The 25,611-nt window shown below is 42.8% G+C and overlaps 1 protein-coding gene across 1 annotated transcript in view; it reads right to left on the minus strand.

Moving 5' to 3' along the window:
* FBXL7 (F-box and leucine rich repeat protein 7) overlaps positions 1–25,611 on the minus strand; it is a 419,359-nt gene that overhangs the window by 8,135 nt on the left and 385,613 nt on the right. The window contains exon 3 of the mRNA XM_082836181.1: positions 306–917. Coding sequence (XP_082692307.1) covers positions 306–917 — 612 coding nt within the window. The remainder of the gene's footprint in view (positions 1–305; positions 918–25,611) is intronic.

Consider the following 25,611-nt stretch of genomic DNA (forward strand, 5'->3'; position numbering starts at 1 on the left):
CTACGGTTGCTCTGAAATTACTTTGAGAATGATGGGGAGGAAAGACATGCTTAAAAGTCACCCCAACTTGAACTGCCAGACAAAAGGTGCCTCTAGTTCCTCTAAGAAGTTGACATCATTTGATGAAAGGCATACCTCTGGCCCCCAGGGTCATGCTTCCGTAAAGACAGTCTTTCAGGAAGAAGAGTCAGCCTCCTGACCCCTGGCTATCACAAGGGGGACCCTTCCCAGGTGGCAGTGTCCTTTACGGGTTCGGGATGGTGCACTGGGAAGGGCCTGCCGATGGCAGGTCAGTGGCCACGTACCTGACACATCCAGATGCTCCAGATTGGGACAGAGGGACACCACATCGAAGACTGCCTCGTTGGAGATATTGTAGCAGCCCGAGACTTCCAGCCGCCGGAGCTCCGGGCAGCGCTGGGCAATGGTGTAAAGACCTCGGTCCGTGAGCCGCCTGCAGCCACTGACACTTACGGTTTCCAGCATGAGACAGACGTTGGGTGTGTCCTGACAGAGCCTGCGGGTCAGCACCTTGAGGGCGCGGTCCACGTTGACGGTCTCGCCCGTCAGGCGGATAGTCCTCCAGAGGCGCGGGTCCCAGGCCAGGTTGTACCAGCGGCGGCACACGCGGGCGCAGCGGCACAGCTGGTTGGTGGGCAGGAAGGAGAAGATCTGCACCATGGAGTGGTCCGGGAGCCGTTCGATGCTGGCCTGCTCCTTCGGGGGCCGGGAGGCGAGCCGGATGAGCGGGTGGGTGAGACGTGTCGGGGGCGGGGAGTGGACCATGGCCACCGTCTCCCCGGTGACGGAGGACGAGGAGGTGGACGAGCCCCTTCCATTCTGAAATCCCGGCAGGTTGGGTGGACATATCAGGGCTGGGCTGGGCGTGCTCAGTGTGCGCATGCTCAGGTCGGAGTCTGGCAAAGGACATAGATAGAGCAAAGGGTTAAGGATGGCCAGAGCGGAGCCCCGGGAAGGAGGCAAGGGAGGTGACACTCATGCCACCGACATCCTTCCTGGGCCGACCCCTGCTGAATCCGTCACCGGAAGTGGAAGCACACGCACGTTTCACCCATTCCAGAAAAGGGCTAATCCTCCAATATCTACATCAGGAGTGGGCACACTATCTGTGAAAGGCCAGATAAGAAATAGTTGAGGCACTGCAGGCCACATGGGTTCTGTCTCTGTTGCAATTATCCAGCCCTGCTGTTTTAGTGCAAAAGCTGCCATAAACAATTCGTAAACAAGCAGTCGCGGCTATTTTTCCATAAAATTTGTCCTGTAAAAACAGGTCAGCTGATTTGGTCCAAGGGCTAGAGTCTGCTGACCTTTGATCCATGTTAATGGTGATTATCGAAAGGGCACAAGGGCTGTAGTTTGCTGACCTTTGATCCATGTTAATGGTGATTATCTAAACGGCACAACTTCAAAGTTTCATTATTTCTATACTGGGAAGGAAGCTCATACGTTATGAACACAAACTGATTTACTTTTCTAATTATACTTTAGTTAGGCAGACGGTTATGTTTCATTTACGAATGAGGGGAATGTGTTTCCCAAGAGGGGAAGACTGGCCAGTGGGTATAGAGAACATTTGCTGTCTCTGCCCTCACCTGCCCCCTGGGGTTCAGTCCCCCATCTTTTGATAACCGTACCCCAAACTCTGCGGTCTGAGTTCTGGGGAGCCCCTGCTTCCTTCCTCCATTAGATCTAGCACTTCAGATGGTATTTCCAGGCCTTGAATATCTGTGGCAATACTTATTTTTCCTTCTTATTAATCATTCCTCCCTTTGCATTTGAATAATGTGACTCATATTCTGTTCCTCAGAACCAGAAAGATCACTTGATGAAGATGCAAGTGGTTTTTGTTTATGAGGGACTGAGAGTTCTTTAGAATACTGCTTTAAGAAGTCTGCTCATTTCATAGCTGCCCCTCTCCCAACCTTGAGAGACATATATACATATATATGGAAGAATTTATTCTCGTGCTATATAAATATATTTATATAATATATATTTTACATATTTAGATGGATAGATTTATTTAGGAAGACATTTATTCTCTTTGTAAATATGTTTATATATTTCATACAGATGTGTGAATATACATATATATGTATATATACATATATATATATATATAGAGAGAGAGAGAGAGAGAGAGAGAGAATGAATTTACCTCCAAAATACACATTTCTTTATCTGTGAAATAAGTGAGTTGATCTAGATAATTTCTAAGTCATTTCCAGCTCTAATTATAGCTCTAAAGACTTAAACAAAAATTCTATCCTTGTGTGCTTTTTCACATTTCGTACCTTCAGAATTTTCAAACACTTGTCTTTTCAAAGAACTTCCGGCAATAACATATAACACAAGAACTTCTGACACAGGACATCTCTGCTGTCTACTTGTAGTTTTCCTATTGATATACTTTTTCTATTTCTATGTTTTCTTTTGAATTTACTTCTCTGTAACCTAACACTGAGTTTGTCCTACACATGTCCACCATTATTGCTCCTGGAGCATCCTTAAATTATTATCTGTCCACCCCTCTCCCCCCGACACACCTATAACATACACCTTGTCTGCCTTTTGAAATGCAAACACCTTTTGTGACTGAGTGCAAATGTCACCTCCACTAAGAATACTTCCTTAGTGTCTTTGAGATATAATTAATCCCTTCCCTTTGGAAATTCCCACCCTTTGTTATACAGGCATGTGTGAATTTATCTTTCCCTAATGAGGCTCATTGTATTATTTTTCTCACTTTTGCATTTCTCCCTATATCTCCATATCCTTTGTCACGTATCTTTGCAGTCTTCCTAGGCAGAGTATATTTCTTTGGTCCAGTGATGTTGGCTTTGGCCATGTGACTTGCTTTGGCTAGTGAATATCAGGGGATGTGATTTGTCCAAAGCCGGTTGTGTGGTTGGGCTTGCCCACCTGCTTCTGTCATCACCATGGGAAGAACATGCTCGACTGGTCCACTGATCTTAGGATGACGAGAGGTCCATCATCTCATCAGATGAGCAGACAGAACTGGCCCCAACCTGCAGCTCAGGGCCAAGCTCAACCAAGCCTGGCTGGAGTCAATGGATGCCCAGATGAACCACAGACGTGGGAGCTAGAATACTGAGTTTTGGGATGATTTGTACCACAGTATTGCTGCGGCAACAGACGACAGATATGTCTTCTATTACACTAAAAACTCCTTTGAGACAGGATTAAATCCTTTTCTTATTGTGTCCTGGCAGCCCCTGACGTAGGTTTATGGTACATAGTAGGTGCACATAAATGTCTTTAATGGAAAGGAAATATTTATATGTTTAAAAAGGATTAATACCTAGCTTGGCATGTACTTTTCTATCCCAGGTGGTATACATACTGCATTTTAAGTCATTCATAAGAAAAGAAATATGTACTTCTCTCTTTTGTAATCAGCTACAATAAACAGTAAATCTTTAAGGAAAAGCTTAAGTGTAAACCAATTAGGGATTTCAGAACTGCCATGCAAGCTACCACGGTACTAACCATCATTACATGAACTCCAAGAATTGCCTCTGAAGTTACCATTTTTCTTAGGCAGTTGAACAACTTCTTTTGGACCAGGAAGGAGGGGCAATCTTAGGCTTTCAGCTCTGACATTTTAGCAGCTGTGAGGGCTCTGAAATCTCTCTCCTGCCTGCCTACATTCTGTTCATCTTGAAAGAGAAGACACTTAATTGTTCTGTGGAGACCTGCACGGCTTGATTTAGGCCCCCGAGGAATGAACTATACTTACGGTGGAGGTGGAGTGGATTCCTAAAACCTGCATCTATAACGGGTTCACTTTTCGTCTCTCTTTCATACTCCCAGCACTGGATTATAGGAATGCATCCAGATTGCCTAGCACTGCTGTGCATTTAGTAACGCTTTTAGTTTTTTCTTTCTTTTCTTTGCCAATAATCATGCCCTGGTATTAAGGGAATTCACACTCAGAAAAAGATGGCAGTCTGGTACCTCCGTCGGGAAACTTCTGCCCTGGGAGACTCAGGAGCACAGTAATGGCTCTCCTCTCTAGTGCTTGGCAACAGGATTCTCATCAGTAATTCATGACGGCTCTGCACTGCTCCCCAAGGTAGGAGCAGAGTAGGGGAGTCTGGGGGATTTCGGCCAGGACACCTGGATGTGTCTTTTTCCAGAGCATACACCAGGTTTCTCTGAGTTTTTCCTATTTATTCTACAGTAGGTCAAAAACCCTCTGAGAATTTTTGCAAGGATACAGTTTGTCATAATTGAATAAATAGCACCCGATAATTATAAAAATAATGAAGAATGATAAGTAATGCTATGGTCTGAACCTTTCTAGCCCTCTCAAAATCATGCTGAGTGAATCTTAACCCCCACGTTGATGGTCCTAGGGGTGGGGCCTTTGGGAGGTGATTAAGTCATGAGAGAAGAAACCCTCATGAATGGGATTAGTGCCTTTATAAAAGAGACCTCACAGAGCTAGCTCTTACTTCTGCCGTGTGAGGTGACAGTGAGAAGGCAGATATCTACGAGGAAGTGGGCCCTCACCAAACACCGCGTCTGCCAGCAGCCTCTTGGACTTGCAGCCTCCAGAACTGTGAGAAACACATTTTTGTTGTTTATAAGTCACCCAGTGCCTTTCTGCAATAGTAGCCTGAACAGACTAACACAAATAACACCTGGAGATATTTATATCTAGATGTTGTCACAAAGTATCTTTTCTTGATATTTTATATCCAGAAACATATATATTTGGGGAAATAGAAATACGTAAATATATTTTTTTCGCAGAATACATGCACACACATGCACGTAAGCACATATTTTTAATTTGGAAATAAGCGCTATTATGGAAAAAATATGCATAGCTTGCCACACAGTTTCTTTTACCCTTTGATACTTGGAGCCATTTATTACCACAAGCGATGACTTATATAAACAGGAAGTACTTTTTCCATATAGAACTATCAAGAGTCCTAGAGTATCAATGTCTATGTGCCAGGAAAAGGTAGTATGGCCTCAAATTCAAAACAAGGACCATTTCCGCTACCAAGTCATGTATTCCATGTGCCCATGGCACTGCAGAAGGACCTAGTGCTCTCTTTGTACATTGTTTTCTCTCCTATGTCCTTTTCAGAGGACTGGCAGCTGCTAATTTTTCTGATAGAGCTTAGAAACAAGGATGCTGATGCCCTGATACCTGGACACACACACAGAGAGGAAAGGATCAAAGACAAATATTAAGACGATAGAGTTAGAAGAAACCTGGAACCCTCCTCCTGGCCTTGTGACATTGCAAGACAAACAGAAGCAGAAAGAAAGTGACTTTATATGAACTTAGAATATGACTTTAGAATATTTTGTAGGAATGAACATATTTTCATATCTGAATACCTATTCCAAGTGAATTTCTACCTATCTGATGTCTTCAGGGCAAACTCAACCTGTTTATCTTAGCAGTAGGGTGATACCCATTGGGAGATAACACAATATAACAACAACTGAGAGGATATTATCACTACTTTTTTTTTTTTTGCGGTATGCGGGCCTCTCACTGCCGCGACCTCTCCCGCTGCGGAGCACAGGCTCCGGACGCGCAGGCTCAGCGGCCATGGCTCACGGGCCCAGCCGCTCCGCGGCATGTGGGATCCTCCCGGACCGGGGCACGAACCCGCGTCCCCTGCATCGGCAGGCGGACTCTCAACCACTGCGCCACCAGGGAAGCCCCCAGGCATTATTTTGAGCAGGAAAAATAGCACTGGCAGAAAGTACCAAGTGAAATATACATCTCCAAAAGCTTCTATCAAGAATCAAATCTACTGATGCTTGCATTAAGTGTCCTTAAATTCTGAGAAGTCCTTTTGATAACTGGAAATGGGGATCACGAAATGGCACAGAGTAGCTTGTTTAAAAGCCCTTCTTCCCTGCTGCTTCTATGGTATCCACATGGCCATGAGGCGCAGATACCACCCACAGCGTTCTTGGCAAGAATCATTGGAAGTGGGGTATGCAAAAGCCGCTTGGATCACTCCTTTGAAGATCAAATGTCCCCTGAAATATCAGGACAAGGAATGCCCAAACTCTTAGGAGACAAATACATCTTCATCACATATGAAAAATTTCCAGAATGTACAAGGTAGGTGGCTTTTGTAATTTACCAAGACTGCTGTCTACTCTGCAGACAATCTATGAGCAAACCTTTTTCAAAAATAAATACATGAATTGGTAATGGAATCAGTTAAAGTTACACTCAATGAATTACGTCATTGTAGGATGGATCAGTGAATGGACGGATGGACAAACAAAGCTATAAAAGGAAAAATGATAAAATCTGCAAAAAAGGACATGTTTGGTTAATTTCACATATAAGAATGGAATTGGAGGGCTTCCCTGGTGGCGCAGTGGTTGGGAGTCCGCCTGCCGATGCAGGGGACGTGGGTTCGTGCCCCGGTCTGGGAGGATCCCACATGCCGCGGAGCGGCTGGGCCCGTGAGCCATGGCCGCTGAGCCTGCGCGTCCGGAGCCTGTGCTCCGCAACGGGAGAGGCCACAACAGTGAGAGGCCTACGTACCGAAAAAAAAAAAAAAATGGAATTGGGAAAGAGGTTGTCAGTTATGAATGTATAAGACTCTAAGAAAGATAGAGATGAACACATGTGAATGTCATGAAAGCAGAATGGGAGAATTTAAGGAGAAGTGAACAAACCGTTTTTTGCAATAGTACATGTATTTTGTGGCCTGTGTCTCTTAATGATATCGGGAAGCTGGATATATCCCCCAAACCGAAAAAGAACATAAAAACACACAACACTGATGTCTGCAGGAAAATATACAGAATAAACTGCAAGGAATACATACACCGGGATAGACACTGGGTATGAAAATTCAGTAGGTTGCGCTGCTGCAGATTCTTGGACTACAGATTTATAGGCAGAAAAGAAAGTGACGATTCATTTATTCACTGGATCATTTAACACACATGCTTACTGTTGCCTGAGTGCCCAGTGTGGTCTGGAAAGGAGGAGTTTTTGCACTTGAGTAGATTATAAAGCAAATGTTCCCGACCCACCTCCTTTCTGCACTGCAGCCCCATTCAAGTACATCCACAGCAAAGACTCTGCCCTTTTCAATTGCTTGTAGCCTTTAGGGAGAGAGAAAAAAAGACTCTGTTGAGAATGTGCCTGAATCACACAAAATCCAGGATGGAAAAGGATAGAAAAGTACGTCTAAGTCTGAAAACATAGTCAGTTTTCAGGAGTCCAAGGTAAGGACAGTGAATATAAAATCTCCTAGTAGTGGAAAACATTTGAATTAAAGAATATTTTTGGTAAACTTTTGGATTTTCTCAACATGAGGCTAATTTTTATTTCATACAATGGAGATCGTAAATCAAATGAATAGAATTATACTTTTTTATACTGATATTTTCATCTGTTTTCTAAAATAAGAGACAGTGGATACTTTAAAGTTTAAGAACTCATGGCTCCATTAATAATTTCAAACATTTCCAAGTATGTGAATTATGTGCGAATGATGTGCTTTATGTTGTTAAATTAAATATGTAAAGAATACCAAAAAGTATAGCTGTCTTTTTCTGGAGGGAAAACCCTATGACCTTTTATTCTCATGGTTTCAAAAGTCCTGGAAATTTTACCTCTTCAGTAATTATAGTACAGTTTCAAAAATATTCAAGGCATCTCACGCATACATGCTTATTAGACACATTTTCTTCTAACTAGATAGCTGCCCGTTTTGTACAAGTTTTTATTTTCAAACCACTGCTGTTTACACTCTAGGAAGTCATATTTACATTGCATTGGCCTTTCAATGTCAAACTTTACAAAGCAACTCTGCATTTTCCCCCTCTGATTACCAAAACTTTTGTGCAAGATGCTTTCCATTGTAAGCTGCCTTTCTACTCAAGAACTCTTGCCATAAAAAGCAAAGTTTCTTTTCTTAGCTTAAACTCAAGCTTAAAAAAATAGATCCATAAAACCTAGCTAGTAAAAAAAAAAATACAATCTAAGAGATCTTTCTCTTCTTGTTTTATTTCAAAATATTTTCTTTTAATGTGGTTCACATCAAAGACACACCCTAGAACTTATTTGAGGTATTGGTTGCTATAAAGTGGAAATTTATACAGACAAGGTTAATCCTGCATTTTACCTGGGAGGGGTTACCTTTAGGACTCAAGGGTTCTTGTTGGGAATGTCCTTCAGAAGGTGGCACCCCCCAGGATCAGATTATGGCTAAGACTTCTGCCCAAGAATAAAAACCCTGCTTTGTCAGTCACCTGGATCAGTCCTATAAAGGTAGAGGTATGGTGATTGGTCCCTGAAATCTTGACGAGGGCGTGAGGGTGCTCTCATATCAGGGGATATAGTCTAGTCCAACGCCTGGCTCTATTTTTATGCTTAACACCAATTCCTCAATTTATCCAGTTTTTGACTCTAAACTGATTTGAGTGTGGAGTCTATTTTGTCCTTTAGTTCCTCTAAAAGAGAACAGTCACACTGCTAAGGAAGCTTTTAACCCACGTTGCCCTAAAAGCCATAATATTATATAATCAATGAAATGTACAGAATGGCACCTTGGGAATCTATAGTGCAGGATCATTTTGTCTGCAACGCAGAGTATCTAGAAAGGATCTTTTAGACAATTTATTCCCGAGGAAGTATCAAGTGGCCTCAGAAACTATGTAAGAGTCCTGGATTATAATTCACAGCCTCCTTATGGCTTTACTTTGTGTTGAAATGATAACTTCCTAGTACTTTTTTAAAAGTCTGTAAAATGGCAAAGGGAGATGACCTTACACTATTTATTCTTTAATGGAAAGCAGGATGTTTTATCCCTGAGTACCACTGCTATTAGACACAACCCTTTTCAAAAGGTGAGGAGATATTCTCCTTTGGGTAGAGCATGTTTTTAGAACCACTTTAACCATTTGTTCATCTTCCTTTGTAATAAAAAGAAAGGTTCAGATTCAAAGTCTTTGACAGGCAGCAGTTATTTAGCTAGCATTTAATAACATTTTAATGTTTTGTAAAAATGATTCTTTATAATTTACTCTTATTTAAAAATTTAATTATGACAAACGATACTGGTCTTTCAAGTAAGGTTATGAATATCTGGCTTTTAAATAACTTAAGTTTACTTTTAAAAATATTAAGTTATAGTATTTAATAGTACAGGTGTGAAGAGATATGGCAAAGATCATGACGGCATTTGTAAATGCCTCAAGTTTAGGAAACACTGTTAAGGTGAAAAGAACATTGAAGACGGATGAACTTGGATTCCTGCCTCTGCATTACTATGTGCAACTTGCATCATGTGAGACAAGATGCTGAAACTCCAGGGGCCACCAACCTCCTCTTTCGTAAACTGGAAATAATTCCACCCACTTTACAGAGTAGTTAGGTGGAGTCCATGAAAGGTTAAGATATTGCTATCTGTAGAAGTGTTTGACAAAAATTATAAATCTCTACTGAGGACCTCATGGGAAAGAATTTCTGGGCTCTCCTGCTATGGGGCTGAGTTTTTAGGGGCATACTCTTCTGGATTTCCAGTGAGCAGTCTCCTGGCCATCTTCTCCTGCCCCACTAGATTTCATGTATAGTCCCACCTTCATAAATTTCTTATTGTTGCTGCCACAAACCTTTGAAATGTCTTTCACGTCAATGGGGGGTGATAGGGGGAGAATAAAGATAAATAGAATATAGATAAAAATCCATGGTTAGAGCACAATATACTTTTGGTGAACAAAATATGACCACTGCATTTACTGGCAAAAGAATACTGTAATGGTGAAAGTCTTTTCTCATAGTTTATTATAATTTTTTTTTTTTATGTCACGGTGGACTGCTCTCTCCTTGAAATTTCTCTCCTGGTTTTGCAGCACCTTCCTCTCTTCTACTTTTCCTTTCTCCTTCTCAGGAGCTGTTTTCTCACCCTCTTCCGTGGTGCACCACTTATACACCAGTGTTTCCACAGAGTTTCATCGTTAATTCTTCTGTTAGCATCTGCCGCCCTCCTCACCGTGGGCTCATGCGCTCACAAGGCTTCAGCAAGTGCCTCTAAGCTAATGACTCCTGAAACTCAAGTTCCAGTCTAGACCATGCTCTTTCTGCATATCTCGCCCAAACATTAAATACATATAGCCAAATACCTGCTAGAACAGTGCTGCCTACTATGGTAGCCACTAGCCATCTAAGGCTACTAGAAATTCAATTTATTAAAATTAACCTAAAAATTCAGCTCCTTGTGTGCACATTTCAGGACTCACTAGCCACATGTAGCCAGCGGCTGTTGTACCAGACAGCACCGATACAGTACAATTCCATCACTGTAGAGAGTTCTACTGGACAATGCTATCTATACTAACTCTTTCCCACAAGTGTATCTCCAATACAATACGTACAAGACTGAATGCATCCATATCCTTTGGGAAACAACCTTTTCCTGTTACTTTCTGTATTGGTGTTAAGGTATTACTGCTGGTCAAGTCTGCCTCCTAAGCTGGAAATCTGGGAATCACCTTGAATCCTACCTATATCTAATAAGTTGTCAAGTCCCTCACTTTGATTAGTTTATGGAACTAGGATTCCCCTCCCTTTCTCTGTCTCCACTGCTATCTCCTCAGTTCAAGTTTTCATCATCTCTGTCTTCTCTCAACAACTCCTTGACTGATAGCCCTTACTCTGGCCTTCCTTCCAATTCTCCAGCACTCTAATATAGCCTTGGCACTGCATTTAGAGTCAATTTTCTAAAATATGGTCCAAGTCCCCTGCAACAAAACCTTGAATGGCTCATACCTTTCATTGGGGTTTGAACTGGGTCCCCTACAAAATTATGCTGAAGTCCTAACCCCTGGTACCTGTGAATGTGGCCTTACTTGGAAAAAGAGTCTTTGAAGATATAATCAAGTTAAGATGCAGTCATACTCAATTAAGGTGATTCCTAATCTGATATAATTGGTGTCCTTACAAGAAAAGAAAGCAGAGACACAGGGAGAGAAAACACAGAAACAGACACAGAGGTAAGATGGCAGTATAAAGATCGAGGCAGAAACTGGAGTTATGCTGCCATAAACCAAGGAACATCTGGGGCCACCAGGAGCTGAAAGAGGCAAGAAAGGATCCTTCTCCGTGACCCTGCCAGCACCTTGATTTTGGACTTCTAGCCTCCAGAACTGTGAAACAAGAAATTCTGTTAAGTTACCTGGTTCGTGTACTTTGTAACGGTAGCCCCGAAAACCAGTACACTTCTTCCCATACTTTTTAACTGAATGATTATTATGTGCCGGACATTGCATTAGGCACTACCTAGGTAACAAAGTCTAATCTTTTTTACAGTGTGTAGGAGATGCTTCCCCCAAGTTCACATCTCAGAGCACGTGCTCATGTTGCTCTCCTGGCCTAGAAGTTCTTTTCCCCCAGACTAACTGGTTGATTCCCAGTCATTGCTCCAGTTCCCAGTAGGATGTCAGCTTCTCTGTCAAGCCTTTCCAGATCCACCCAGGCTGAATTATTTAACTACTTTTACTGCTGCACAGAATTGTAGCTGTACCATGGCCCTTTTCACACAGTGTCTCTCCACCCACAGGACCGCAAGCACCTTGAGTCCAGGAGCTGCTCTCCTGCATCTCTAAGTCAATCAGGAGTCACAACTGGATTCGGCCACCAAGAAACTGTCTACCTAAAGAGCAAGAGGAAATGTTCTTTGCTTGGCCCTACAACAAACGCCTTTCAGTTTTCTTTTGTTTGGAGTTGGAAATATTTATAGGAAGTGCAGATCTTCTTCCCATTATGAAGGAATTACGTCTGCATAAACCCATCATAAGTTGAAAATATCTTAGGTTGAAAGTGCATTTAATACACCTACCCTACACACACATAACTAGCACATCATAACTAGCCAAGCCTACCTTAAACATGCTCAGAACACTTACATGAGAACACAGTTGGGCAACATCATCTAACACACAGCTTTTTTTTTTTTTTCTTTTCGGTACGCGGGCCTCTCACTGTTGTGGCCTCTCCCGTTGCGGAGCACAGGCTCCGGACGCGCAGGCTCAGCGGCCATGGCTCACGGGCCCAGTCGCTCTGTGGCATGTGGGATCTTCCCGGACCGGGGCACGAACCCGTGTCCCCTGCATCGGCAGGCGGACTCTCAACCACTGTGCCACCAGGGAAGCCCACACAAAGCCTATTTTATAATAAAGTGTTGAATATCTCATGTAATGTATTGAATATTGTACTGACAGTGAAAAAGAGAATAGTGGTCTGGGTAGTGTTTACCCTCGTGATCATGTGGTTGGCTGGCAGCTGGCTCATTGCCACGAGCAAGCATCATGAGAGAGCGTGGCACCACATCATGCCAGGCTGGGAAAAATCAAAGTTCAACATTTGCATATCACTTTTACACCATCATCACGCTGGAAAGTCATAAGTCGGGGACTGCCTGGTACTTGGAGCAACCAGATGGTTCAGACTGAACGAGCTGGAACATCTCTGTCCTTCATCAACATCTCATGTTTAGGTCTTTTTTCTTTGGCCCTCCACTTAATTTAGCCTGAGGTAGCATACACACTTAGTTTAAAAATATTCGTTGGACTTCCCTGGTGGCGCATTGGTTAAGAATCCATCTGGCAATGCAGGTGACATGGGTTTGAGCCCTGGTCTGGGAAGATCTCACATGCTGCAGAGCAACTAAGCCTGCAAGCCACAACTACTGAGCCTGTGCTCTAGAGCCCGCGAGCCACAACTACTGAAGCCTGCCTAGAGTCCGTGCTCTGCAACAAGAGAAGCCACCGCAATGAGAAGCCCGCGCACCGCAATGAAGAGTAGCCCCTGCTCGCCGCAACTAAAGAAAGCCTACACGCAGCAAGCCACAACTACTGAAGCCCGTGCGCCTAGAGCCCGTGCCAGCAATAAAGAGAAACCACCGCAATGAGAAGCCCGTGCACCATCACGAAGAGTAGCCCCCGCTCGCTGCAGCTAGAGAAAGCCTGTGCGCAGCAACAAAGACCCAATGCAGCCATAAATAAATAATAAATTAATTAATTTAAAAAAAAAGGGTGGAAGATCTAAATAGACATTTCTCCAAAGTAGACATCCAGATCGCCAACAAACACATGAAAGAATGCTCAACATCACTAATCATTAGAGAAATGCAAATCAAAACAACAGTGAGGTATCACCTCACACCAGTCAGAATGGCCATCATTAAAAAATCTACAAACAATAAATGTTGGAGAGGGTGTGGAGAAAAGGGAACCCTCCTGCACTGTTGGTGGGAATGTAAATTGATACAGCCACCATGGAGAACAGTATGGAGGTTCCTTAAAAAAACAAAAATAGAACTACCATATGACCCAGCAATCTCACTACTTGGCATATACCCTGAGAAAACCATAATTCAAAAAGACACATGCACCCCAATGTTCATTGCAGCACTACTTACAATAGTCAGGACTTATTTGGAAGCAACCTAAATGTCCATCGACAGATGAATGGATAAATAAGATGTGGCACATATATACAATGGAATATTACTCAGTCATAAAAGGAACGAAATTGAGTTATTTGTAATGAGGTGGATGGACCTACAGTCTGTCGTACAGACTGAAGTAAGTCAGAAAGAGAAAAACAAATACCGGATGCTTACGCACATATATGGAATCTAAAAAAACGGTATTGATGAACCTAGTGGCAGGGTAGGAATAAAGATGCAGACGTAGAGAACGGACTTGAGGACACAGTGGAGTAAGGCGAAGCTGGGACGAAGTGAGAGAGTAGCATTGACATATATACACTAGCAAATGTAAAATGGATGGCTAGTGGGAAGCAGCTGCATAGCACAGGGAGATCAGCTTGGTGCTTTGTGACCATCTAGAGGGGTGGGATAGGGAGGGTGGGAGGGGAAGCTCAAGAGGGAGGGGATATGGGGATATATGTATATATGTAGCTGATTCACTTTATTATGCAGCAGAAACTAACACAACATTGTAAAGCAATTATACTCCAATAAAGATATATATATATATATAAATCTCTGCTTGAGAGACTCCAGGGCCTCCCTACAGGGTAGGGCTATTTCAAGGAATAGACCCAATACTCAGTAGCACAAAGACTGGCTTTTCAATGGGCCCCTGGATTTGGGGGGCAGTACTTTACATGGCTGGCTCACATGGGTCCAATTCTGGACTACATTATTAATTCATGCTTGTTTTAGGAAGTCCTCATTTTAAAGGGAAATTAATAACAACCTTAAGGACATTCGGCTGCAGCATAGAATTCAAGCAAACTGAAATACTTCTGGGAAATCCTTCCACACCAACTGCGTATTTTTCTGTAGAATTAGGACCTTTTATCAACTTTCCAATTCACCCATATTCCAATCAGTCCATAATTTCTGGGTCATTTTTCTCTTTAGAAAGCTATCTAGAAGTGTATACTTATTGAGTATATCTCTTAGCAGCATTTGGGTGAAGATTGAAAAAATAAATCTAAACGTAAGTTCCTAATTATAACATGCGGTTCAGCATAATCAGCGCTGAAAGCTCCCGCTTAATCCTGAGATCATTAAAACAAAAATGCTTGGGGTCAGGGCTGGGAACCAGCAGGGGAGGATGTATACATTTGATACGTCGGAGATGATCTCTATTTAAAATAGCTTTTCTGGACAATGTGTTCCTTTATTTCTCTTTTAAGGAAAATTCAAGACTTAGTCATAGCAAACAAAATGGTAGATTCTGGTTCAACATGTATAATATATGGATATTTCGTATTCTAGGATGTTTCATATTTAGTAGGTTACACTTCTAGTTTCCCCAGGAGGCCATGGTTTGACCTTGGAACATGGGTCAGGGTGTAGGTGGTGGCCCAGGAGTAGACTGGGAGGTAACTCAGGATTTACCCCCTCTCTCCTGCCCCCTGCATTTTTCCCTTTGCCTCCCCTAACCCAAGATATCCAGATGGTTCTCGTGGCTGGACCACTCTGCTTACTTTCATTACTTTAGATCTGAACTTAAAACACTTTATTTTTTACCAGCAAATGGTAACACTTTGACATTGGCCAGGCTGGTGGCTTGGGTTTTCCTCAAGAATTGTTGTTGTTACACTTATTCACTTGGTTTTAAAATCTCTATTAAATTAATAGGAGCAAAGATTACTTCCAAAGATGATAAAAACATCTTCAGATTTATGCTTCAGAGGTTGAGCAGATAGAAGCCTTGAGGTAGGAATTGTTTCGGCTCATTCAAGGTGAACACCCTTAAAAAAATTCCTCATTCTGGGTCAGATGATGTGCAGGTTGGCCTCTAAGCATTAAGTTAGTACTTTTTGGTTAAGGAGAAGATCAAATCTCTTAAAACAGTTCAAAACCAGAAAATAAGTTGAAAATGGCAGCTTAATTTTAGATTTTAAGAAATTTCAATGTTTTATTGTTTAAGAATTAATTTCAGGTTATTCTGAATAACAAAAAGATTCACGGTTGAAAGCTAAAAGATTGGCTCCATGGATCAAGAAAATAAAAAGATGATTTTTGCATTTTGCAAAATGGTCCATTTGGTTCTTCTAGCCATGTCAAGAACCTTATGAAACAGTACAGTTAAATATTCAGTAACTGACTATTATGATACTTAATTACATCACAGAATAGCACAGGCCACAAAGAAATGGTCAGGTATTTGTACTTTTAATGATCATCTTTGGCCAGACATGTAATGTAAAGGACACACGTTTCTTCATTATAAAAAAAATAACCCACATAAATACAGTCAAACAGTTATGAAACAGAGATTTCATTTTCTTAGGGAAAAATCTAGGACCAAGATTAATGTGCAAGATATCAAATGTGTGGTTTGGTATTAACATAATTCTTTCTTTTTTTGTATCTTACAGACCTGGAACTCATTTTGAGCTTTGAACAGAGCTGTCCTTTATCCCTGGAAATAGTTTTTCTTCTTATGATTTGAATTCTGTAACGATCACAATAAAATTAGGAGTAACCCATCACAACCATAATTTATCTAATACTTAATCATTGCAAAGAACCTCTGTTTTTGCCACAAAAGCCACAAAGCGTTTATAATTTACCCCTCTTTAGAGTTTGGCATTGTTACCTACTCAAAATAGGGAACAAAGAGCATTGTGTACTCACATCAGGGTTATGAGTTTTGTATGTTTTCGTTGTCAATAAGTACACAAAATGTCAGAGAGGGTCTGTTGCAATTTACATTCGACTAAACAGATAACCTAGTATGAACAAATCTGGCTCAAAACTTAGAAGTCTATCAAAATACAAGAATACATCTTTAAATTAGAGTAGCCAAGAAAAATAATGCTTGAAGAAGTCCTATGACTTTAGTGATAAAAATTATAAACACAATAGAAAGCTGTACCTATGAAGATTCAGAGATAATAATATATTGTACCATGAAATGTAGCAACTACCATGGGATGTTCTAAGGGTGCTGTATTTCACAATGTCAACCTTAAGCTTAGGTCCCTAAAATAACCATTATTTCTCCAATTCTTCCCTTCTCTTTCCAGGGGCTATAAAAATGTAGTTTCCAAAAGTTACATAAAGAGAAAGTCAGTGTCCAAGGTTTCGATCCCTAGATTGTGAAAGCGTGGACGACAATACAAGTATTGATATATATTCTATTGCCCCATGCGCTGGACTTTTTTGAAATGAATTAGTGGCACTCTGACCTCTAATCTGTTTTGAAAATTTTGAGTTGCATGAGAAATAGAAAAAAACAAAACAAAACATTAAGGCAGTTGCTACGTTGCAAAGTTGTATAATCTCCTTTAAAGGAGATTCCACAAAAATATCTCTTCATGGTTCTGTCTTTCAAAATTGAGAACTAAAACCATGTTTAAAAAAAAAAGTCAAATGTCTGAATAAATTCTGGGTTTTCCTACTTCCTCCCTATTTTTGCACAAAGAAAGGAAAAATTGTTGCTGGTCAAAAAGAGTTTGTTTTCATGTGCATGCAGAGACCAGAGGCCATAAAAAGATAAAGCTATGGCAACTAAGAAGGTGTTGATCTTTCTGGAGAGAAGTGTGACAGAATACCAAAGGGTGAGGAGAGCCTTCATCAGATTTCGTGATGTTTACATCTAAACCCCCTCCTCCCAACTCCTGTATTTAATAGTCTGCACCCAGTGGGCACAATACTGGAAAGGGCATGGTAAGGGATGGGAATTGACCTCTAGATAGGCACCATTTGTCAGAATCCTTCAACCAAAGAACTGAGAGTCCGATCTTTTAAGAAACTTTTCCTTTCCTAGGTGGGTCCCATTTTCCACTCTTTTATTTCTGAAATGTTGCGCATGGAGTTTAATATATCCTTTTAAATGGACTTTTCTCCTCAGTGTACTCATTTAGCTTGCCTGGCCTTCAACCTGCTGAATTTTCTGCAAGTAGCACAGAGGTCATCAGCATGGTGACTGCTGTCTTCCTCTCCCAGCCCTTTTGTGGAAATGCCCTTGACCTAGACATTTGGCAGGCAAGTTACCAGCCAGTCCTTCAGGGCTTGCTCTGATCTGCTTGCCTAGACCTACCACTTGAAAATGTCACCATCAATATCGTCGCACTTCTGTTGAGAGCCTACACCATGCTCACCAGAGATCAGAGAGGCAAGAACTGAACTGGCCTGGAAGGACTGACAGTGACAACATGGTGTTGGATTTCTGAGGACAGCTCCGTGACTTCTCTCAGTCTAGGGGACTTGGTGAAAGAATTGTACTGAGCCGCTGACTCTTGAGCTGTACAAGCCAACTGGAGACCTATGTGGGACCCCACAAAGAAAGCTAGCAAGTTCTCTCCTAAAGAGTAAGCCCTCCACTCAATCATGGGCAAACTGTGAATACCAGCATTACTACTTAAGCCAAAGTACATCTCATACAGGGAACTGACCAGCTTCCTCAAGTCATCTGGACACTTTTTTCTTTTAATCAAAGCATTGAATTCTTCCTTGTATATTGTTCAGTTGTCTTCAATCAACATAATGGCTGCAAAGAGCGAAAATGTGCTGGCTCAAAACATTCGACCATTTAGATAATCATAATTGTGTAAACAGAGATGCAAAGTTGGGCACTTTGTGCTATGAGGATGTTAAGAGTTCCAGGACTTCGCATACTGGGGCATCTGTGCCTTCTAAGGAAAACAAACTGATAACGCCACAACTTTAAACATTCTGTCTCATCTTAAATATTAAACATATGCTGTAAGGGGAAAAAAAGCACAGCCATGTGAAAGCAAGACAACCAATATAAAACTGTCACTGCGTACTCTACGGTCACAAAGAGAAGGCCAGGAGCGACAAGATGAGAGGCAGCTGCATGGACGTTCCCCATTTGGAAGACTGGACAGGAAAAGAGAAGCAGGGTTACTGGGAGTAGAAGGCTTTTGGGTCCTAATGAAGTGCAGGTTTCTGGTCATCCTATAATCACATTCCCTTTGACAGTCTGCACAAAGCAAGTTAACTGTTGAAGAATGCAGTTAAATTCCCTTCACACATGCATTCTAAAATGAACGCTATTAACCTGAAAAAATAAACCTGTACAATATAGAGCGAGACATGGCCATCACACCTGCCTAAAAGTCATTAAGAATGCAAAGCCAGCCCATCATCAGATGAATGGATAAAGAAGATGTGGCACATATATACAATGGAATATTACTCAGCCATAAAAAGAAACGAAACTGAGTTATTTGTAGTGAGGTGGATGGACCTAGAGTCTGTCATACAGAGTGAAGTAAGTCAGAAAGAGAAAAATAAATACTGTATGCTAACACATATATATGGAATTTAAGAAGAAAAAAAAATGTCATGAAGAACCTAGGGGTAAGACAGGAATAAAGACACAGACCTACTGGAGAACGGACTTGAGGATATGGGGAGGGGGAAGGGTGAGCTGTGACAGGGCGAGAGAGAGTCATGGACATATACACACTAACAAACGTAAGGTAGATAGTGGGAAGCAGCCGCATGGCACAGGGATATCGGCTCGGTGCTTTGTGACCGCCTGGAGGGGTGGGATAGGGAGGGTGGGAGGGAGGGAGACGCAAGAGGGAAGACATATGGGAACATATGTTTATGTATGACTGATTCACTTTGTTATGGAGCAGAAACTAACACACCATTGTAAAGCAATTATACCCCAATAAAGATGTTAAAAAAAAAAAAAGAATGCAAAGCCAATCATTCACGTTCATGGCTGAGTATTTAGTACACTGTGCTGAGTATGATTAAAAAATCCTTCTAGGGCTTCCCTGGGGGCGCAGTGGTTGAGAGTCCGCCTGCCGATGCAGGGGACACGGGTTTGCGCCTCAGTCCAGGAGGATTCCACATGCCGCGGAGCGGCTGGGCCCATGAGCCATGGCCGCTGAGCCTGCGCGTCTGGAGCCTGTGCTCCGCAGCGGAAGAGGCCACAACAGTGAGAGGCCCGCGTACCGCAAAAAAAATAAACAAAAATAAAATAAGAGACAAAGTGCTTGTAGAGTCCACATGGTCCTACGTTTTCTGCCCCTACTCACCTCAGTGACCCAGTTTCCTACAATGTTTCCATTTGCTCATTGAGATCATGTCCTGGAGCCCCTTCCTGTTCCTAGGGTGTGTCAAGCACACCTCCCCCTCCTCAGGACCTTCCTGCTCACCGTGAGGCAGAAGATAGATGGGCCCCAGGCTAAACAGCTAGAGTCTGTCCGCTGTGGACAGATACTCCAAGCTGAAGAGAAGAGCTGAGCAACTGCCCAGATAAGAGACCACATATTTCTCATTCTCGAGGTCAAGGAGACCTTCCCGTCTATACATGCACAGAAAAGCTCCTTGGAGGTCAAAAGGGGAGTGATGTCAACCTACCCATAGGCCTCTTTGCTGGAATCCATCTTGGCTAAGAGATGTGCACGCACACATGGGAGGATCCTGAGATATACCAAACACAGACTCAGAACCAGGCAAAGCAAGATGAATGGTCACAGGAAACCCGGAAGAAATGCCCCATATAAGTGATTTAAACTACCACGAGGGTGCGACTCTCTCTCTGAGCCCGCCCGTGTGTCTGTGCACATGTGTGTCTATCCACGCATACTCTCTCTCGTCCTAATAAACAATATCCTTGTTTCACTGCTTTCCGTTTCTCTGTGGAAATGCTTTTTCTGCAAAGCTGTATGGGCCAGGGCCTTGTCACTGGCCACTGGTCTAGTGTCTAGGATTCAGCGCTCTCACTGATGCAGCCTGACTTCAATCTCTGGCCAGGGAACCAAAAGCCTGCTTCAAGCCGCTGCAGGCTGAGGCCACCCGGGATCCGTTGGAGTGCTGTCCCCAGAACGTGGGATGGCTCACACCATCTGCCCCCTTTCCTTGGTGCTTTCCCTGAGCTCTGCTCCTTGGGCTGCAGGGGCCTGGCCTCTATGCATCGCTTTACCAGGCTCCTTGTTCTGTGGGACGTAGGAAGGGGCGGGGAGAGTCAGTCTTCCACACCCCTCTGTCCCCTTCCTGCTGGGGGCTTGGGCAGTGGCTGCGTTCCTTCCCCTCCAGCCCCCTCTGCTGACAAGCAGCCCCTCTCCCTTGGCTACGGTTCTTGCCAAGTTCCAATATCACCACGCCTTTCCTCTGCCCCTTCAGGACTGTGCGTGGTAACGGCTTCCCTCTGTAGCTAGTCCCTGGGTACTCACCATCCCTTCCCCTTAATCCTACCTGTATCTGTGTAAATCGTATTTTTATTCAACTCCCTCAATTACTCCTTGTGCCATCTGTCGCTGCTCATAGCTTACCTCCTGGGTGAAGTCTTCCACAAGAAGCTCTTTAAAACATAAGTCAGGGGCTTCCCTGGTGGCACAGTGGTTAAGAATCTGCCTGCCAGGGCTTCCCTGGTGGCGCAGTGGTGGAGAGTCTGCCTGCCAATGCAGGGGACACGGGTTCGAGCCCGACCCAGGAAGATCCCACATGCCGCGGAGCAGCTGGACCCGTGCACCACAACTACTGAGCCCGTGTGCCACAGCTACTGAAGCCCGCACGCCTGGAGCCCGTGCTCTGCACCAAGAGAGGCCACCACAGTGAGAAGCCCGCACACTGCAACGAGGAGTGGCCTCCGCTCGCTGCAACTAGAGAAAGACCGCAGGCAGCAATGAAGACCCAACACAGCCAAAAATAAATAATAAATTAAAAAAAAAAAGAATCTGCCTGCCAATGCAGGGGACATGGGTTTGAGCCCTGGTCTGGGAAGATCCCACATGCCGTGGAGCAGCTAAGCCTGTACACCACAACTACTGAGCCTGCGTGCCACACTACTGAAGCCCGCGCGCCTAAAGCCTGTGCTCGGCAACAAGAGAAGCCACTGCAGTGAGAAGCCCATGCACCACAATGAAGAGTAGCCCCTGCTCGCTGCAACTAGAGAAAGCCCGCGCGCAGCAACAAAGACCCAATGCAGCCATAAATAAATAAATTAAAAAACCAAAAACCAAAAACATAAGTCACACTTTATCTCCATGGTACTTACTACCACCTCATATATAATACATTAATTTTTTAAAATTGTGTGCTCCCTTTATAGATTGTAAGCTCAAATGACTTTGTGTTTGGTTTCCTGATGTGTCTCCAGCTTGCACAAAATATGTGGTTAATAAATACTTGTTTCCCAATTCTAAAATATAGGAAATTATATTTGGGATTTCTTTTTCCTTCCAAGATTTTAAATGGTAAAGGCAGTGACTTAATGTCAACAGAAACCACTCTGCTCTGGAGAATAGAACTTAAGGAGAGGATGGAATATAAAAATCACAGGAAATCTACTGACCCTAGGTTAGGCTTATAGTAAAAGTAATTAGTATATCCCTGACCTGAGCAAGAACTTGAAGACCCTTAAGAGTCTACTTCCCTACCCTCCTGCACTGCTGGTGCGAATGTAAATTGATACAGCCACTATGGAGAACAGTATGGAGGTTCCTTCAAAAACTAAAAATAGAACTACCATATGACCCAGCAATCCCACTACTGGGCATATACCCTGAGAAAACCATAATTCAAAAAGACACATGCACCCCAATGTTCATTGCAGCTCTATTTACAATAGCCAGGTCATGGAAGCCACCTAAGTGTCCACTGACAGATGAATAGACAAAGAAGATGTGGCACATATATACAATGGAATATTACTCAGCCGTAAAAAAGAATGAAATTGAGCTATTTGTAATGAGGTGGATGGACCTAGAGTCTGTCATACAGAGTGAAGTAAGTCAGAAAGAGAAAATACCCTACGCTAATGCACATATGTGGAATCTAAAAAAATGGTACTCATGAGCCTAGTGGCAGGGCAGGAAAAAAGACTCAGACATAGAGAACAGACTTGACACGGAGGGACGGGGAAACTGGGATGAAGTGAGAGAGTGGCATGGACATATATACACTACCCAATGTAAAATAGATAGCTAGTGGGAAGCAGCCACATAGCACAGGGAGATCAACTCGGTGGTTTGTGACCACCTAGAGGGGTGGGATAGGGAGGGTGGGAGGGAGATGCAAGATGGAGGAGATATGGGGATATATGTATATGTATAGCTTATTCACTTTGCTATACAACAGAAACTAACACACCATTGTAAAGCAATTATACTCCAGTAAAGTTATATATATAAAAAAACGATTCTACTTCCCTGACATATGTGAGGGCATACGGTAGAATTAGGAAGTGATGAATTAGGCAGTGTTAATGTTACCTTTTTTTTTTTTTTTTTGCCGTACATGGGCCTCTCACTCCTGTGGCCTCTCCCGTTGCGGAGCACAGGCTCTGGACATGCAGGCTCAGCGGCCATGGCTCACGGCACGAACCTGTGCCCCCTGCCTCGGCAGGCAGACTCTCAACCACTGTGCCACCAGGGAAGCCGTAATGTTACCTTTTAAAACTACTTCAACTTAGGGGCTTCCCTGGTGGTGCAGTGGTGAGGAATCCGCCTGCCAATGCAGGGGACACAGGTTCAAGCCCTGGTCCGGGAAGATCCCACATGCCGTGGAGCAACTAAGCCCGTGAGCCACAACTACTGAGACTGCGCTCTAGAGCCCGTGAGCCACAACTACTGAAGCCCATGCGCCTAGAGCCCGTGCTCTGCAACAAGAGAAGCCACAGCAATGAGAAGCCCGCGCACCCCAATTAAGAGTAGCCCCCGCTTGCCACAACTAGAGAAAGCCGCGTGCAGCAACAAAGACCCAATGCAGCCAAAAAGAAATAATAAATAAATAAATAAATAAATAATAAATACTACTTCAACTTAGTTGAAGAATCCAAATGGTAATAAATTATAGCAACAACAGTACAACAATACCAGAAGAGAAGTGTAAATGATGTGGCGAAAATACTAAGAATAAGCTGGCTAAAATTAAGCTTGAATTCTCTCTGCACAGATGATAGATTTTAGCATTTTTTTTAGATTCTTCTAATTGTGTAGATTATTCTGCTTAGTATATCATTATTCAAGTAATTTTAATTCATCTAAAATATCACCAAATTGATCATCAGAAATTAGTTAATAAACTAATCTTGATCTCCTTCTGGATTTGTTTATAGTATATAGAGTTCACATATTGAAAAGTAAGGCTAGAAAATCAAACTTCTTGTTGGAGTCTACTATTGATTTCTATTTTCAGACCGTCTTTAGAGGATACCAAGGTTGAGTTCTGTCAGTGTTCTGCTCTTTACTTGAAAAGAGAGCATGAAGCTTGCTATTCCCAAGAATTTTTGTCCCTTATAAAGTCAGCACTACGAGAAACATATCTCAGGTTATGAACGGTCCACTGCTTCCCACCTTGCTTCTTAAATTGGCCTGGGTTATGGCACCTGGCTGATTTTTTTGTTTGTTGTTTGATTTCACAAGTCTTTGCCTTTTTTTTATTTGGGAGTGGCTGCTGAATAATCACATGTTTGTGGAAGGAAAGGATAAATGGACCCTAGAGATAGAAATGCTCCAAGCACAGAGCCCCATACTTGCAGACACTCGAAGTGTTCAGTTTAGTGTACTGATTCTCAGCCTTTGCTGAAATTACATGAGGATTTTTAAAGCAGCACTGATGCCTGGATCCAACCTCCTGAGATGATGATTTAATTAGTATGGGGTACATCATGGGCACTGGAGGTTTTCAGAGCTTCTGTGTGTGCTAATATGGGAGAGAGTTGGAGGACCACTGATTTAGGGAAAATGAATGCCACTGGCATATCTTTAATGCAAGTTTCACCTGATTCTAGTCACATATAGCTTCTGCTGCTTTAACTCTAAAAACACCATAGGTGCTCCTGCGTTCCCTCGCTTTGGTTCATTAGGAGAAATCTCTGTTGCTCACTGTTTTTCTAAGAAACATGAGCTTTTGCTTTTCGGTGAGGAAATTCATCAGAAGTCATGTGCAAGCTTCCTGATAAATCACACGAGGAGGGATCTTCTCTTCATCTTAGGTAGGGCTGTTTGGGGGAACATCAAGAAGGAAGGATGCTGCTCCTTGAAGAGAAGAAGAAACTCTCGGCTTGTTAATCTGCAACCACTGAACCCCAAAGTGGAGTGTTTTCATTGGCTTGTATCCGGCTGTCAGTAAATTTCACAGTGCTTAATACCATCCATTTTCTCTGGGAGGGCATTAATATCCTCTTTCCCCACTTTTCTTTTCTGCTTGTTTGTCCCACTGGCTTTGTCAAGGATATCCAAGATACAGAGGGACCAGGCATAAACAAAGAAGAAACTAAATGGGGAAAGGAGCTTTAGCATTGCCTGAACACTGCTATAGGCTTTAGGAAGGTAAAGACCAAATCTGCCATTTTTCATGATGGAAATGCGCACACAGGTGGCAGAATGGAGTCAGGTGCAGAAGGTTATTATTTGTCTTGGACTTCGTCTCCTTATAAGATTCTTTTCCAAACCTGACCAAGTGATTCTCTTAAGAACTTAATAGCTTTAACAGTCTAAATGTCCATCGACAGAGGAGTGGATAAAGAAGATGTGGTACATATGTATAATGGAATATTACTCAGCCATAAAAAATAACGAAATAATGCCACTTGCAGCAACATGGATGGACCTAGAGATAGTCATACTGAGTGAACTAAGTCAAACAGAGAAAGACAAGTATCATATGATATCACTTATATGTGAAATCCAGAAAAAAGCATACAAATGAACTTATTTACAAAACAGAAATAGAGTCACAGATGTAGAAAACAAACTTATGGTTACCAGGTGGGAAAGGGGGGAGGGATGAATTGGGAGATTGGGATTGACATATACACACTACTATATATAAAATAGAAAACTAATAAGGACCTACTGTATAGCACAGGGAACTCTACTCAATACTCTGTAATGACCTATATGGGAAAGAATCTAAGAAAGAGTGGATAGGACTTCCCGGGTGGCGCAGTGGTTAAAGAATCCGCCTGCCAATGCAGGTTTGAGCCCTGGTCCAGGAAGATCCCATATGCCACGGAGCAACTAAGCCCGTGTGCCACAACTACTGAGCCCACTCACCATAACTACTGAAGCCTGTGCGCATAGAGCCCATGCTCCGCAACAAGAGAAGCCATCGCAACGAGAAGCCCGCGCACCACAATGAAGAG

Source organism: Leucopleurus acutus (assembly GCF_964270905.1).
Source record: "Leucopleurus acutus genome assembly, chromosome: 3".
In the NCBI taxonomy this organism is placed as follows: domain Eukaryota; kingdom Metazoa; phylum Chordata; class Mammalia; order Artiodactyla; family Delphinidae; genus Leucopleurus; species Leucopleurus acutus.